General features: G+C 33.4%; 2 protein-coding genes across 7 annotated transcripts; both read left to right on the top strand.

The window, feature by feature from the left end:
* The first annotated feature begins 683 nt into the window (after window positions 1–683).
* On the top strand, window positions 684–4,350 carry LOC112771148 (uncharacterized). Of its 4 annotated transcripts, none has more exons than XM_025815781.3 (5): window positions 684–816; window positions 1,492–1,771; window positions 2,458–2,577; window positions 2,664–3,556; window positions 3,960–4,350. In XM_025815781.3, exons 2-5 carry the CDS (start codon window positions 1,499–1,501, stop codon window positions 4,150–4,152), a joined length of 1,479 nt encoding a protein of 492 aa, XP_025671566.1. In that variant the 5' UTR covers window positions 684–816; window positions 1,492–1,498; the 3' UTR covers window positions 4,153–4,350. The 4 variants fall into 4 exon arrangements, with proteins under 4 accessions (XP_025671566.1, XP_025671565.1, XP_072080752.1 ...); XM_025815780.3 differs by having other exon boundaries at window positions 783–1,355; XM_072224651.1 differs by lacking the exon at window positions 684–816 and adding an exon at window positions 852–1,208.
* Window positions 4,351–8,386: 4,036 nt separating this feature from the next.
* LOC112771145 (protein BONZAI 1) lies at window positions 8,387–15,390 on the top strand. Of its 3 annotated transcripts, none has more exons than XM_025815778.3 (16): window positions 8,387–8,770; window positions 8,886–8,933; window positions 9,911–10,059; window positions 10,153–10,201; window positions 10,661–10,717; window positions 11,035–11,220; window positions 11,302–11,436; window positions 11,949–12,010; window positions 12,112–12,190; window positions 12,279–12,393; window positions 13,743–13,819; window positions 13,895–14,032; window positions 14,120–14,284; window positions 14,529–14,642; window positions 14,724–14,820; window positions 14,896–15,390. In XM_025815778.3, exons 1-16 carry the CDS (start codon window positions 8,621–8,623, stop codon window positions 14,988–14,990), a joined length of 1,716 nt encoding a protein of 571 aa, XP_025671563.1. In that variant the 5' UTR covers window positions 8,387–8,620; the 3' UTR covers window positions 14,991–15,390. The 3 variants fall into 3 exon arrangements, with proteins under 3 accessions (XP_025671563.1, XP_029150928.1, XP_072080751.1); XM_029295095.2 differs by having other exon boundaries at window positions 8,415–8,770; window positions 12,264–12,393; XM_072224650.1 differs by having other exon boundaries at window positions 8,515–8,770; window positions 9,630–10,059; window positions 12,264–12,393.
* The last annotated feature ends 478 nt before the right edge of the window (window positions 15,391–15,868 follow it).

The following is a 15,868-nucleotide window of genomic DNA, read 5'->3' as shown; positions in this document are numbered from 1 at the left end:
TGAAGGGCCGGGGGACAACGACTCCACCGCTGCAACGAAGCAACTGGCGATTTGCGAACTAGGAAGCGAGCTTCACCACGACGAACACACGCAGATCCCAAGCGCCACCAGCAGCGATAGCGAGCAGACCAGTGGCGGCGACCCTCGTAGACGGAGCTAGGTTTTGCTCTGCTGAGAGGAGAGGCGTGAGGTGAAGACCCTAGTTGCCTTTTTTTTATCCATTGTTTTTTTTTTGCTCCACTTAAGCCCAAAACGCAAATGTCTCACCAACGGAATCCGGCGCACACAAATCCCGTTCCATTTCACGCAACCACCTCAGCTCACTCGGCCCACCCGTGAGCACCCACACAGCCACGCCTCGCCGAAAGCCTGCTCCAGCGGCGCATAAGGGAGACAACACGTGTCGGCAAAAGACACAAGGAGATGGTATATCTGTAAATCTGTACAAAATTGCATCTGTACAGTAGAGCGACCCTATTAATAAACATATTACAAAATTAATATATATTTATGTCCATATTAAGTATCTCAAAGACACTACCAATTACGCCAATCAGTTATAACTCAAATGATATAGTCTCTCCATACTCAATTAAGAGGTTGTGAGTTCAAGCCAATGAGTTATAACTCAAATGGCATAATCACTCCATACTCAATTAAGAGGTTACGGAACAATAAAATCCTAAGAACGACGTCACTTCACTACATCTTGACTTCTTGAGAAAAAAAGCCTCTCCCTTCTCACGACTGTGACGAATGATTCTTGAAACGGAAGACAAGCAAAGCAAGCAACTACTCTTTGTCCGTTACACACATGTAACAATCAACCCCCTTCCCTCTTTCTTTTCTTCCTTCACTTCTCTTGTTATCATTCTTATTAATATTATTGTTTTCTTCTATTACGTAAAAAACCCCAAACAAAATTACAATTCCCCATATTTAACAAATTAAAAAAAAAAAAAATTTCTGCGAGCAATTATCTGTTATTCAATGCAATTGCGTACTTGATTCTGCCCTTTTAAGTTCTGTTACTTCTTAGCTATGTGATTAGTTCCTGTACCTCCATGATTATTTATTTCGTTTGGAGTTTGATGGAATAACTGTTTCTGAAATATGGATATTAGGGTTCAATACCATATTATTACCCCCCTTTTTGGTACTATACACATCAGATGAGATTTTGACTGAAGAAAGAAACTTCACATTGGGTGAACTTTTAATGGATTGTTTTCTTTTAATCTTGCTTCATATAGTTGTAATTTGGAAAGGATGGTGAAATTATTGAACAATTATTGAAGTTGTGACATTGGTAAGATTGGAGAAACAAAAAACAATTATTGAACAAAGACTGCAGGGTATTCAATTTCTTCATAGTTGCATTTTTTTTTTTACTGTAATTTTAGACTTTGCAGCAGATTGATTACTGACATTGCATAGTGATTTTGATTCTCATATTTTCTGAAACTCTGAATCTGCTACTGATCTATGCAGTGATACAATGGAAGAAAAAACAGAGGGCATGAATAGCCAGGAAAATAACCTTGCTGGCTTTATCTTCATGTGCAATCAAACGACAAAGCCGGAGTGTTACCGGTTTCGAGTTTTTGGGCTTCCTGTGGGGAGAAAGGAAGTTGTAGAGAAGATAAAACCTGGTGCTTACCTCTTTCTGTTTGACACTAATCTGAAGCTTCTCTATGGAACATATACAGCCACCTCAAGTGGGAGGTTGAGGATACAACCATTAGCTTTTGGTCAGAAATTCCCTGCTCAGGTGACCTTCCAGATCATTGATATTAACAACTTAATGATCCAAGAGTGGTTAATCGTTAATCCCATACTTTCTCACTTTACACTTGCTCACTTTAGAGAATTGAAATCTGTATAGAAAGACTTCTAAGGGAGTCTATGTGAGTTAAGATTTTGGATCGAAAGGAAGGAAATGATTCGAAGAGTAAGTCTATGTTACTCTGTAAATCCTTTTGTTCCTTCCTTTTTGCCTTCAAAATCTCAACTCACAAAATCTCTAACCACTGATAGCATCCTCTGGCTTGTTTTGTGGTTCATTGGAATGGTGTTTGTAGCATCACCTATCTGTTTGTGGCATCCATTTTAGCATATTTATTCAAGGTCTATATTCGAGTTAGTGGCAAGAATTCAAGTGAGGAACCATGTTCTTGGTTTGATCTGGGTTTGATAAATATGGAGTGATTTGATTTGGTTCTGGCAGGTTGCTTTTCTTCTGCATTTGGAAATAATCCCTCTTGTTATCGTTTATTATTCTTATTTTCTTTTAACTTCAAAATTCAGAAGTGATAAGGATTTATATATGTTGATTCCTCTAATGACTCCTGTACTTGAAACTGAATAATGACATTCAAAGCACCACAAACTATAAATGCATCCTGTTTTGATTCACAACTATAATAAATTCGCAACTCATGTTTTAATTTTATTCAGGTGAGTTTCAAAATTGACACGGACTGTATACCCTTGCCTGAGAATGTCTTTAAACATGCCATCAAAGATAATTACCAGAATGATTCCAGAAAATTTAATCCTGAACTCAATATTACACAAGTAAGTTTCGTTATGATATCTAGCAAATTCATTTTCATTACACCTTTTTTTGTTAGTTGGAATAGAATTTTTTATTATTGTCTCAGGTAAGAAGTCTATTATCATTGTTTCGGCCATTACCTGGATTTTCAACTCCACCGATGCATCCTGTTTTGGAGACATCTTCTCATCCTCCAGCAAATAATGCTGTTATATCGAGGTCCTCTCTTGAGGAGACAATAATGTCTAAGATTTCACATAAACATAATCAAGTACCAAGGCAGTTGAACCATGAACATGTAAATGAAGTCAAGCAGCCTACAAGTTATTCCTATCCTGTCATTAGTACAGTGCCAAACTCAGTTGCAGCAGAGTCTGTGCCGTGCCAAGCTTTAGTGAATCAGATTTTGCCTCCAACGAGTTCACTCCCTTTGGAGGGTACATATGCCACTGGCATCAGTAGTGGCTCTATTTCACCACTTCCAGATCATCAATATACACATCCGAATATTCAGCCTGCGAAAGCTGAATTAAATTCATCCCAGGTGAATAGCAGCAATGGTTATGCTCAGTCTTGGCAAGATCCTCAACATGTATATCATAATATCCAGCATCCACACCCTGAATTTCATTCGTCTGCCATGACGATGGGTAGTAGTCAGGCTTATTCGGCCCAAGATCCTCAATATCTGCATTACAGTAACCCACAGCCGCCTCCTGATTTTCATTCCCAAGCGGCGAATGCAGGCAATGGTCATGCTGCTCAAGTGATGTGGGACCCTCGCTATGCACAACAGAATATCCCAACCCCCCAAACTGCTGATCCATATTTGACCGCGGTGAATATGAACAGTGGTTATCCTCAACAGACATATCAGCCTGATTTCAGTTCTTCTGCGGTGAACAAAGACCATGCAAATGTCATGATGCAGTCGAATCCTTCATCATCATATTATTATCCTTACATTTCTCAAGCAGTTGCCTCTGCCCCATATCAAGGGTACTTTTCAAACCCTTTTTGGATAAGCTTTATTCTTGTCCTTGAATCAAGAAAATCACCCAACACCCCCCCCCCCCCTTCTTTTTTTTTTCCGTTAAACTATGGAGCATGGATGATGAGATTGTTTTATTTGTTTAAGCAACCATTGTTGTTAGGGATTTTTATTTATTTTCTTAACTTCATCAAGGAGATGGTTCAGTGACTGAAGCAATGATGTTTAGGGGAGAAAGAATTGCTTCATATCATTGTTAAAGCCTGAATTCAACTAAAAGAAGGACTATAATTGTTTGTTGAATAAGTATACTCTGCTATGAGCTTCACAGATACACGTGCACACATGCACAAAGGGTATGTATGTCGAAATTAATTTTTGTTGACGTTGAAATGTGCTGTTTTCTCTCAGGTCTTGGCCAATGCAAGTGCCAGTATCAGGTGATCAACAAATTGGCATGGGAAATCAGTACTATGCTTATCAGCCATCCATGCAGACACACAACAATATTGCTTCTACACAAACACAAGAGAATGGTGTTAGCCATAACATGTATTCAACATATTCATATATTCCTAATGCTCAATCAAATGTCCAAATGTGAGTGTGATCTATCTTGATCTGCCATTTTGATGCGTTCCATTTCTTGCTATATGTATATACATAACATCATATGGGGCCATATGTACCTACTATACAATCTGGCTTTTACTTTCAAACCTTATAGCATGTTTGGTTTGGGGAGAAATTTTCATAGATGAGTTTGATGTATAAAGTTAATAGAAGGCTTACTTGAGAAAAATTTCATCCTTTTTTCCCCCAACCAAATCAGATATACTATTTAAATAATTTGACTTAGATCTACAAGGCCAAGTACCTCTTCTAATGCATGTTTTGGTATTTGATTAATTGTCCATTTTAAATTTGGTAATTTGTACAATGAAAAACCCTTAAACCAAACCAATGTATCTAGACATAATTTCTATGTACGATATGTTCTTAGAAAACTTGGTAACATAACATGCTACTTTGGTACTGGAATTAGAAAAATATTTAATGCACTTGGTTACTTTATTATTTTTCTATTAGATAGTCTCATGGACCGTGTGCTTGACTAACTTTAGCATTGGTGTCTAAAATACTCCATTTAGTGTCCAATAACAGTATAATTTAATGGCTGTATAGGGAATGACGCCTCTACTTGCCTAATTTGGGAACATAAATGAAAGATTGTCTGTCATGTATTTTGGTGTCAAAGTGAAGGTACTTTGTCATCTTTGATGGTAGGGTGACAATGAGTAGAGAAGAGTAGGTTTGAATCCAACTTTAACTCTAGCTAGGGGTTGAATTTATTATTAGAACTCAACTTTAACTTATTGGGTTGAGAACAATCCAACCCTAATCCTATTCGCGGTCAACCTGTGGATATCCGGTTCTATTCGCGGGTTTTAAAAGATAGGCAATATTATATAACCTAACAAGCATACAGATTAAAAATTCAATACAAACAATACAATCATTCTACAAACAATATAACCGTTTCATAAACAACATAACCATCAAATGTTAAATTCTACATAAAGTCTTTACTTAAATTAATAATACAAACACAAATTAAATGTTGTGATATAATGTTGTATTTATATATCATTTAGATAGAATTAGTTTTTATATAAACAAAAGTATTACATTATTAATTGATGATCTTAGTTCAATAGTAAAGAATTTTTGCACTAAGTGAGAGGTCCTTAGTTTAACACCTATCTATAACATTTTTATAACATATACATATATAGGTGCGGTCTCTACTCGACCAACCCGCATCCAACCTATTCTGCACTCAATTCTACCAGTAGCGAATCGGGTTGACAATCCTATCCGACCAAGTTGGATAGGATTGGATACCTGCGAGTAGAGTATATGTTGCCACCCCACTTGCTGATAAATCAATATTGATGTTATAAAAAATTAACAGAATGGTGTCTCTTCTTTAAGTACAAAATCTTTACTTGGAAACTGCAAAAGGATTAAATAATCAGGGTTTATTTCAAAAAGCACTTCTAGAAAGTGATTGTTTTAAAAGTATTTTTTGTTCTTTTGTTTCACAACGAATAACATTAAATCGTGTTTTAATTTTTTTTTCTATAAAAAATAAGAATAAACAGAGAAAGTTCTTTAAGTTTTCGGACTTATAGATAATAAAAGATAATAATTTGATATCCAATTTTATGAAAATTTAAATTCAGAATATAAAAAATTGTTTTGTTTTTTGCCTGAGGTGATGTAAATAAAATTGAGTTAAACAAGTTAAGAGTGAGTTTGAAAACAATCATAAGATTTGTTTATATACCGTCTTTAACAATTGTTGATATTTTTACCATATTAAGCAATGTTACTGTTACATTGTTCCATGATAGTCTTTAAAATAGTACTTTTAAACTTTCTCAATTGCTAATCTAAAGAGAAAAAAAATTTTAAACGTCTGTGACAATTATTTCGAAAGACAACGAAATTTTTAATAAAATAATATTATTTTCAGTCCTTGATTTTTATTTTTATTAGTTTTTTCTGTCAATATTTTTTTTATATTAACGAAATTAACCTATCTAGCATATTAAACTGTTGATTTATTTGATAAGAGCCAACTAAGATTGATATTTTTTTTTTTTGTAGGGAGTCTCATTGTCTTTTAGGGGTAATTGTAAGGATAATTATTAAGACCATTTAGTTATTTTTTTTTTTTTTGTTATTTTTTTTAAATACATTAGCTAAATTTATTATATCAAATAAAAAAATATTAGTAATTTTTAAATTGTTTTTACTTATAAAAATTAAATGAAAGATATATTAGTGAGTAATATATTATTTAAAAAGAGATCATTAATAAATAGACTAATCAGTCTCACAAAATTAAATATCAAGAACCAAAATAGATTTTTTTTTTTAATTGGAGCTCCGTAATCCTTCAAAAAATTATCCAGAGCCAAAAGAGAGGCATTCACACCTAATCTAAAACATTTCAATGTTCTTCTCTTAAACTTTCTTAAAGTAAATTTTGCCTCAAATTTTAAAGATCTAAAAATTTTAAATATTCTTATCTTAAATCTTATAAATAACAAATTATTTGAATGGATATAATGAAAGATATTTCTTAGAAGAAAATTTTGTATACCAAATTTCTTTAGTTCTCTTTTTCTTTTTCTGTTTAGTCAAAAAAAAAATTCTTTAGTTCTCACTCTAACAGAACTATACAATATATGACATGATTATCCAATCATTCGGTATGATATTATCTATGATATGACTATTAGAGGTGCTATAATCAACAGCTCAAGTCCTTGTTGCCTTGTTAAAGGGTTTTTTGACTTGACTGTCCTAAGAATTAAAGATACAATGTTAGGTAAATGACCACATTTTTGCAACAATAAAAAGGATTGGAAAGGAGATAAACCCCACTTTAATTTTTAAAATTGGCGATTTGCACTTATTTAATCTTTAATTTTTTAATTGCTATAATTTAGTTTTTTAGATTAAAAAAAATACATCAATATAGTTTTTTATGTATTTTTCATCGTTGGAGCTCAAAGTCGTTAGTGACGTGGTTCAAATATTGTTACGTTAGACATATTAAAACGATATCGTACGTATTTTGACGCTAAAAAAGATACAAAACGATGTTGTTTGAGTGTTAATTGTTCAAAAGAGAGGGATATAATGTTTTAGTATTGTTCAAACCCTTAAACACTGCCATTTAATGCCTTTTTTAGCGTTGAAATACGTACAACATTGTTTTAATATATTTAGCGTAACAAGACTTGAGCTACGTCACTAACAATATTGAGTTCAGAGAGACAAAAAATACACAAAAAATTATATCAATGTACTTTTTTAAATCTAAAAAACTAAATTGTAACAATTAAAAAAAATCAAAAACTAAAACAATGTAACCCATCAATCTAAAAGATTAAAATAGAACTCATCTCAAAAAGCCAATAAAATTAGGCTAGTAATAAGGGGATTGGATTTTTCTTAAAGGAATTAGATAATATGCACCAAAGAATTCTCTACCTTACAAGTACGATTTATCTATAATTTTGCTTTACTTTCCCTGATTTAGCTTTACTTTCGATGAGTTGAATTGAGGATTATGTCTTTTTCTGATATCATACATGTATATTAATTATTAAAATTTAATTACTAAATCAATCATTAATATAAAATATATTAAAATATAAAATATATATTAAAAATAAATTAAATATTATATTTATTTATATATAAATATAAAATAATTAATTTAATAATTAATTTATATATATATATATATATAATATTTTTATTTTTTTATAAAAAATCAACTAACTAAATATCTGATCTCTTTTTTCTGTAAGTAGAGAAAAATTATTTTTTTTGAAATAAACTAAATAAAAAACATCAGACTAAGTATATACAAAATATTGGTTATCGACTTATCTTCATAAAATACATATTAAAAATTTAAAATTAATTATGTAATGTATATATTAAAATTTATTATTAAATTAATTATTTATTTAAAATATATTAAAATTTTAAAATATATATGAAAAAAGAGATAAATAATGTATATCAATATGTGTAAATATTTATATGATTTTTTTTAAAAATAAAAATAAGATTCGAATTCATAATTTTTAAGTGAGTATAAAAAAATTCTGTTATTTGAATTATAATTTATTAACGTAAATGATTATACGATTGGTTTTTCGTATTTTAATATTTTTTATTTAGTTGCCTACCATATTTCTTAGTACAAGGCGGTATTTTTTTTTTTTTCTTAGTTGCCTACGGACTACGGTATCTCTTAGTACAAGGCGTAAGTTGGTTTATTTTTTTATTTTTATTTTTATTTTTATTGAAATACAAAATTCACTCTGATTCTGTGTAGTGAGTAGTGACCGTAGTCTTCTCCAGTTTCGTTCCCTTTGATTACGCAGTTTCCGTTTTCGGCTCACATTCCCTTTCCTCATTTTGACGCATAACACTCACTTACTGAGTCAACTCACTTCGTTTCAAACCGCCGCCAATTTCCAATGGGAAACTGCTGCTCTGACGTCGCCGGTGGCCATGCCTCCATCGGTACCACTGCGGGAGATCTCCGGCATCAGGCTGACACCGCCAACGACGCCGTCGACTACTTCCTCCGCTCCCGAGGCCACCGCGGCCTCTTCTCTCAGATCGAGGTTCTACCTTTTCGTCGTCTTCTCTATCTCAGCTTTAGAACTAGCTTCATTCTTCTTCTTCTTGTTCTCGGCTATAGAACTTTTTGCTTCATTTTTTTTTGTTTTTTTTGTGCAGTTATTGTTCTCCGCTTCGGGATTGCGCGATAGAGATGTGCTCTCAAAGGTTTGTTGGTTAAGCATTTCGTGAATCTGAAGCTCATGCTTCTGTTTAGTTAATTAACTTGTTGCGGTTCCGTTCGCTCCGTTATTAATTTTTCTGTGTTTTTGTTCTTGGTTAATTAATGAGTTTACATGATGTCAAGTTGTGAATATCTAGTTTATACCAGAATTATCTCTTGTTTCGATCTGTTCTATTTGATACGCACATGACATCATCATCACATGGATTTGATCATTACAAGTAACGTAATACGAAAATTCATGAAAACTTCAACCTGAATTACTTGTATTTTGCTCATGGTAACGAGTAGCTAGTTGCTTCTGGGATTGGGATCATCGATTCATAAGCTGCTATCTCTGGCAAGAAATTATTAGAATGTATTGTATCTATCAACGAATCAATCAATAATTTGTACTGAGTGGATTTAAAAGTTGACTGTTTCAGTGTGTTGCTTGTATGGCAGTTAATAATTGATTGAGGTGTAAACATTGTTAAATATTGTCCGACGCCAGTGCATGCAATTGAATCCCAGTGAAAAAGGAAAGAAAATCCAATAATCTAGGCCAAATATAGAGTATGCTAAGTAAAAGCAAAGAAAGTTTATGTGTGCGTATATATATAATGGATTACATTGGAATTGTTTCTCTAATTGTATTTACTAGAATAAAAAAATAATGTCGAACTTCCTTTGTGTTGTAGACGAGAAGAAAATGTATACTATGATAGATCCTCAGACTGACATAAGAGACCAAGGCATACTTAACATATCAATTCTTATTTAACATAGTTCAACAAATAAACCACATGAATCACTGGGGCCATGTCAATTGTTCCTTTGGTTATAGGACTACCATTTATTCGATAAGTTAAAATTATGCTTTCAGATTCTGTTAATTAATAGTCTTATCATTCAACTGCATGAATATTGCATCCATCACAGAAAATTTACAACATATTACGATTAATTTTTCTTCTTGTAGAGTGACCCAATGTTGGTTCTTTATACGAAAGGAAAAAATGGAGCACTTGAGGAACTTGGGCGCACAGAAGTAGTTCTAAATTCATTGGATCCAACATGGATTACTAAACACACCCTCATTTATCATTTTGAGGTTGTCCAAGTTTTAGTGTAAGTTTGAATACAATATGTATACTCCTAACAAGGCCGATGAGCATTTTTTTGTTTCACCAGGAACTGTTCTATAAAATTCTTTCATCACAGGTTTCGTGTGTATGATGTTGATACTCAGTTTCACAATGTAGATGTGAAGGTATAGTGTTTATGATGGTGTGTGTGCTTGAATTTTTTGTCCTGCTTTTTTTTATTAAGATATGGTCCCAATAAGTAAGTTTCTCATCAAGTAGCTTCTGGTGTGGTGGTGCCTCACTTTCTTTCCTGAAAATTTTATAGATGCATTAACAAATACTATTTGTTATAAGTTAGCTCCTGAGTGATGTTTCTGTCAATGTTTTCATTGGGGATAAATACGTTTTAGATGTTGCTATTCTAGCTGTTTGAACTTGTAAATTTTAGAAGTAATTAGGGCATGCTATGAGAAACATAAAGTATGTGTACTCAGTAAAAATGGATCATTGCAGTAGAAGATATTGGTTTGCCAAGTGGACCTTTTTGTATGCTTGTTAGTTCATTAGATGTGATAAAACGTTCTTAGAGCAGGTGTAAAAAGGACTAGATTGGTAGATTGTAACTATTTATTTGCCTTGTGCAGATGCTTAAGCTGGAAGAGCAGCAATTTCTTGGTGAGGCGACCTGTGCATTATCTGAGGTAACATACTGACTATCAACTTCTTCTTCTTGTACTGTACTACTGTCAACTAAGAAGCAAATCCATTATACTAACAATTATATCGATTTGTCTTGGACTGCTCCCCATCTCACATTATATTTTCTAAATATATGATGATTGGAAATTTTAAATGCTCAACAGTTCTGTTTGAGTTATATTTTCATTTGTAATGAGCAAGAATATTTAGAATTTTGTGATCCATTAATTGTTTGTTCAAAGTAATGTGGTCTATACATTAGTCAAATTAAATTAGCATCCCAACAACTATATATACATTAACAAAGTTGCTTGTGCAGATAATTACAAGATTTGATCAATCATTGACGTTAGATCTACACAGAGATGACTTTATCACATCAACCCACTCACAGAACTATGGGAAGCTCTTAGTTCATTGTGAAGAATCTCTTAGCTCAAAGACTGCAATAGAGATGATTTTCAGGTGTTCGGATTTGGAATATAGAGATCTATTCTCAAGAAGTGTATGTACCTTTTTCCTTTTCCCTTAGGACAATATGAGGGGTGCAAGTTATGAGTAACACTTGTTTTTGTCTGCATTGCAGGATCCTTTTTTACTGATATCAAAAGTGGTTGAAGGTGGTATGCAAATTCCCATTTGCAAAACAGAAGTTATAAAGAATGATCTCAACCCAATGTGGAAGCCAGTGTTCTTGAATATTCAACAAGTAGGAGGCAAGGTTGATAACTTAAATGTTGTGTTATTTAGTGTGGCCACCCATTACTTGAAAAACTAGCATGGCAATCATACTTTTATTATAGGCATTTCTAGTTTCCATTTCCAATTGAAGCAAAGTGGCATATCATGTTCTTTCTGTTTCAAAGATTTCCTCAAATAGCAGGTCACTAGATCAAGTTGCACTGGGGTCAAAACATGCACCCTGTTCATGAACTAAGGCATATAACATAATTTAAAAATATTATTCTTTCGTAGTTTTGTCATTTCATATCAGCATTTGTTAATTTAATAGAGTGTTGGTGTTAGCATACAGTGTTTTTTTCATATCATAAAAATATGCTTGTACTAGGATGTTGTGCAGATAACAGTGCAGTGAAAGCATACATATCATGTTTCCATGCAAATGAACTATCAGTCTATCACATAGTCTTATCTTCTTTTTTATGTTACATTTTGGCTTTATGTTCTATGCATCATTGAAGCTGTCTCATTTTAAATTCTAATCATATACAGGACAGTCCTTTGATAATAGAGTGCTATAACTTCAATAGCAATGGCAAACATGATCTGATGGGGTAATAACCAGCTCCTTTTGCCGGCGTCTGGCAATTTTTCCATTAATTCCATTTCTAGCTTAATTAAATGCATATTAGGGCTTTTGTTCTTGATTTATCAGAAAAGTGAAGAGATCTTTGCTGGAGTTGGAAAAGATTCATTCCAGTGGCCAAGGAGAAAAATTATTTCTGCCTAACAAGGTGGTATTAACTTATTATATTAATATAAATTGATTTTTTTTGGTGAATTTCTCTGTCATAACTAAAATTATAGTTAACTATAATACAGGTGTTAAACAGCCAGTTATTTGTGGACAAATTCACTGAAAGTGTCCAATATACTTTCCTGGATTATGTGGCTGGGGGATTTGAATTGAACTTTATGGTGGCTGTTGACTTTACAGGTACACCACAAGTTTCCTTAAACTTCTTAAACTGATCTACATTTATATAATGATCAAGTGATCGAGATGAGATGTCAATATTATTATTCTTACAATATTACCAGATGAAATTTGTTGTGTCCAATATATCATGGATTGGATTTCTTTGGGATTTAATTTAGATTTATTTCTCAGAGTATACCTAACTTTGTTCGAGTCCTATGTAAGGCTGATTATCCACTGTAGGATATCCAGTTTTGCCATAGAATTTAACCATCCTATCTGAAAGAAATAGAATTTTTTTCATATTGTTCATAGTTTTCCCAGTCATGTTATATTTACATCACAGATTCTCAAGCATACATCTGCGAAAATGAGTATAAAATGACAAAATTTTATTATACAATTTTTCTTTCTGAAACATTTTGCTGACACATGAAGTTTTGTTCTTTGACTTTTCATCTAGGCACTAGATGATCTTTCTTAGTCTTCCAATTTACATAAGTGTTTGCAGCATAGAATAGCAATGCAAAATGATTCTTGACACTATAAAGTTTACAATAATGTTAAAAGTTCAATATTATTAAGCTAATGCAACTTTTAGACTGGTTTTGTTCTGAGAACAGGACAAGACAAGACACTGAAAACAAGACACAAAGGATAGAGACAAAAAAAATTAGTATTCTTGTATTTTGTTTGATGATAAACTAGAATAAATTATGAAAGTCCAATTTATTCTCATTTTTTTCATTCAAAAATTTGGGAAGAAAAATATAATTATAAAAAATTAACAAGAATAATGAAAGAAAAAATGAAAAATAAGTTGTGTCTCTTGTTAGTGTGTCTTTGTGTCTTTCCTATCATGATGGACACAAAATACACTAATTCAGTGTCTTTGGACACAATGTCTCTGTCCATTTCTCATCTGCCAAACACAATTTTGTTTCTCGATGTCCCTGTCTCAGTGTCTCATGCCTGTAAACAAACGCAGCCTTAGTTTCATCATCAAATCTATTCCCATGCTAGTGCTTCAATAGTTTAAACACTTATTCTCATCACTTAATGCTTAGGTTCGATTCCCCACTAGGGCGCTTGGTTGGGTGGAGGACTCTGGCTGTGTCCAGTTTACCTTGAGGGAGTGTTTTGGGGTTCTCCAAAATGCCAACCCTCTGGGGCCTGTTTCGAGTTCCCCATCCTTATTCTCTCTATTTTCCTACCCCATCCGAGCATTATTTTCATTAGGTAGATAAAAGAAGACAAAACTTAAATGAGTAATATATGTTTCACACTTTCATTAAAGATGCTGGTCATGTGTTGGAATGACAAGAATGAAATATGTTCTTATCCCCTTTCGCTCTCTTATTGACTAGCTTCAAATGGGAATCCACGCCTTCCAGATTCTTTACATTATCTTGATCCTTCCGGGAGGCAAAATGCATACCAGAGGGTAAGAAATGATGATTGATTTGACTTAATAAGTTTGTGTAATTTTGATCCATGTGCTATGAATGCTTTTTCTTAGGCAATTGTTGAGGTTGGGGAGGTAATACAGTTTTATGACTCAGACAAGCGGTTTCCTGCATGGGGGTTTGGAGCACGACCAATTGATGGCCCTGTCTCCCATTGTTTCAACTTGAATGGAAGCAGTCATTACTGTGAGGTAGAACTTCTAAGCACAATCTTGCTCAGTTGCTTGTGTTGTAATGTTGAAATAGTTATTTAATTAAAAGGTTTCTGTCTGTTGCAGGTGGAAGGGATCCAAGGAATTATGACGGCATACACAAGTGCCTTACTTAATGTGTCTCTTGCAGGGCCGACTCTTTTTGGACCTGTCATAAGCAACGCCGCGCTGATTGCCAGCCATTCTGTAGCAAATGGTGGAAGGAAGTACTTTGTTTTGTTAATAATCACAGTAAGTTAATATATGTAGCAGTCTTCAATTACTTATTAATCCCTGAAAGTAGTTATCATTGTTCCTCAATAAAACTTACGTTGCTTTGTATGTAAGCTTTTCTGTGGCATGCTAGTGCTATCATATTATGCATGGTAAAGCATACAATTCTACGATCCTACTCCTGATACCTGAGAACTTTTTAAGATATTCCTGTTGCCTAGTTTTTCCACTTCTGCTCTGAGATTTAATTGATATTTCCAAGGATGGAGTAGTGACAGATCTCCAAGAAACAAAAGATGCTCTTGTTAAAGCCTCGGACCTACCGTTATCAATTCTTATTGTTGGAGTAGGAGGAGCTGATTTCAAAGAAATGGAGGTATTACGTCAACTTATGTTCTCTCGGATGCTGACCGGACCACTACAAGAATTATGTGGCTCACACTTTGTTGTTGCACAGGTTTTGGATGCAGACAAGGGAGAACCCCTTGAAAGTTCATCTGGACGCGTTGCTTCCCGTGATATAGTCCAATTTGTTCCGTATCGGGATGTTCAAAGTAAGTATCAGTTTGCAAGGAATTTGGCAAATTTCTCTTGAAATATCAAGCATGATAACCTTCTTTCTCTTGCAGGTGGAGAGATTTCAGTAGTTCAAGCGCTTCTAGCGGAGTTACCAACGCAATTTTTAACCTACGTGCGAAGTAGAAACATCCAACCGAGCCTCTAGTCATGTAAAAACTGTACATATTAAAATGTTCAATTTATTTGATCAATGTGCTACCCTCAACCCTCCGAGGTATCATGAATTGATTAATTCGACTAAAGGGTCAAGAACTCTTGCATTCTGCTAATGCTCAAGAAGGGTTCTCCAGTAAGATCATCTTATCAACCCTTATGATTATCATTTCCTTGTGTTGTGTTCATGTTCTTTTTGTTTTTTCTAGGTTGTTTGTTTGGCCTGGAAAATATTTTTGTTACAAGTCCATGTTTTCTTCTATAGAGCAAAAGTTGGCTCCTATCACACCATGTATGCTTATTATATATTTTCTTTTACGAAATGCACTTTGTGGATGTATCTAGATTGTATTTGGTATTGGAATGAACAAGAAAATGTTGAATTCAGAAAATTCGGCACTGCTAAAGTCTACTATTAGTGAGTTCATTATACCACTTCTTTTGCTGTTAATGGTCTAATGAATATTTGAATTTTGAATTTTAAGGGTATATATTTAAGGGGAAAGTAATAGCACATATGCAACAGGTGAATTCCTCTTTTGCCGACAAACCACTTGTTAAAGTTGGGATGTTCATGCACCAGGAATCGTGTACCAAAATCAAAGCATCAGATTGAAAAGGTATCAAATCCTACATATGAAATGCACCCAAAGAAATAGAAAAGAGAAAAAAAAAGATTGTTTCTCAAGTATTGAAAGAGAAGCAACCAAGAAAACACGCATGGGAGAAAGAATAAGAATTTAATTTTAATATATTAACGTTCTAATATTCGTTAACCTTTTTATTTCCTTTTAAAAGCAAAGGTGGTAAAATTTGGAAATACACTTAAGAGGGTATTTAGAGTGAGAGGAAAGAGAGTTTAACCATTGG

The sequence above is a fragment of the Arachis hypogaea genome, chromosome 18 (genome assembly GCF_003086295.3).
Source record: "Arachis hypogaea cultivar Tifrunner chromosome 18, arahy.Tifrunner.gnm2.J5K5, whole genome shotgun sequence".
Taxonomy (NCBI): Eukaryota; Viridiplantae; Streptophyta; class Magnoliopsida; order Fabales; family Fabaceae; genus Arachis; species Arachis hypogaea.
This window is presented reverse-complemented; position numbering and strand designations above follow the sequence as displayed.

What these genes read in the sequence shown, in the direction of transcription:
- LOC112771148 (XM_025815781.3), top strand. Translation starts at nt 1,499, where the DNA reads ATGGAAGAAAAAACAGAGGGCATGAATAGCCAGGAAAATAACCTTGCT. An exon ending in GTCAGAAATTCCCTGCTCAG is followed by an intron (nt 1,772 to 2,457) that starts GTGACCTTCCAG and finishes AATTTTATTCAG; the next exon opens with GTGAGTTTCAAAATTGACAC. An exon ending in GCCTCTGCCCCATATCAAGG is followed by an intron (nt 3,557 to 3,959) that starts GTACTTTTCAAA and finishes GTTTTCTCTCAG; the next exon opens with GTCTTGGCCAATGCAAGTGC.
- LOC112771145 (XM_029295095.2), top strand. Translation starts at nt 8,621, where the DNA reads ATGGGAAACTGCTGCTCTGACGTCGCCGGTGGCCATGCCTCCATCGGT. An exon ending in TTCAACAAGTAGGAGGCAAG is followed by an intron (nt 11,437 to 11,948) that starts GTTGATAACTTA and finishes AATCATATACAG; the next exon opens with GACAGTCCTTTGATAATAGA. An exon ending in TTGTTTTGTTAATAATCACA is followed by an intron (nt 14,285 to 14,528) that starts GTAAGTTAATAT and finishes GATATTTCCAAG; the next exon opens with GATGGAGTAGTGACAGATCT.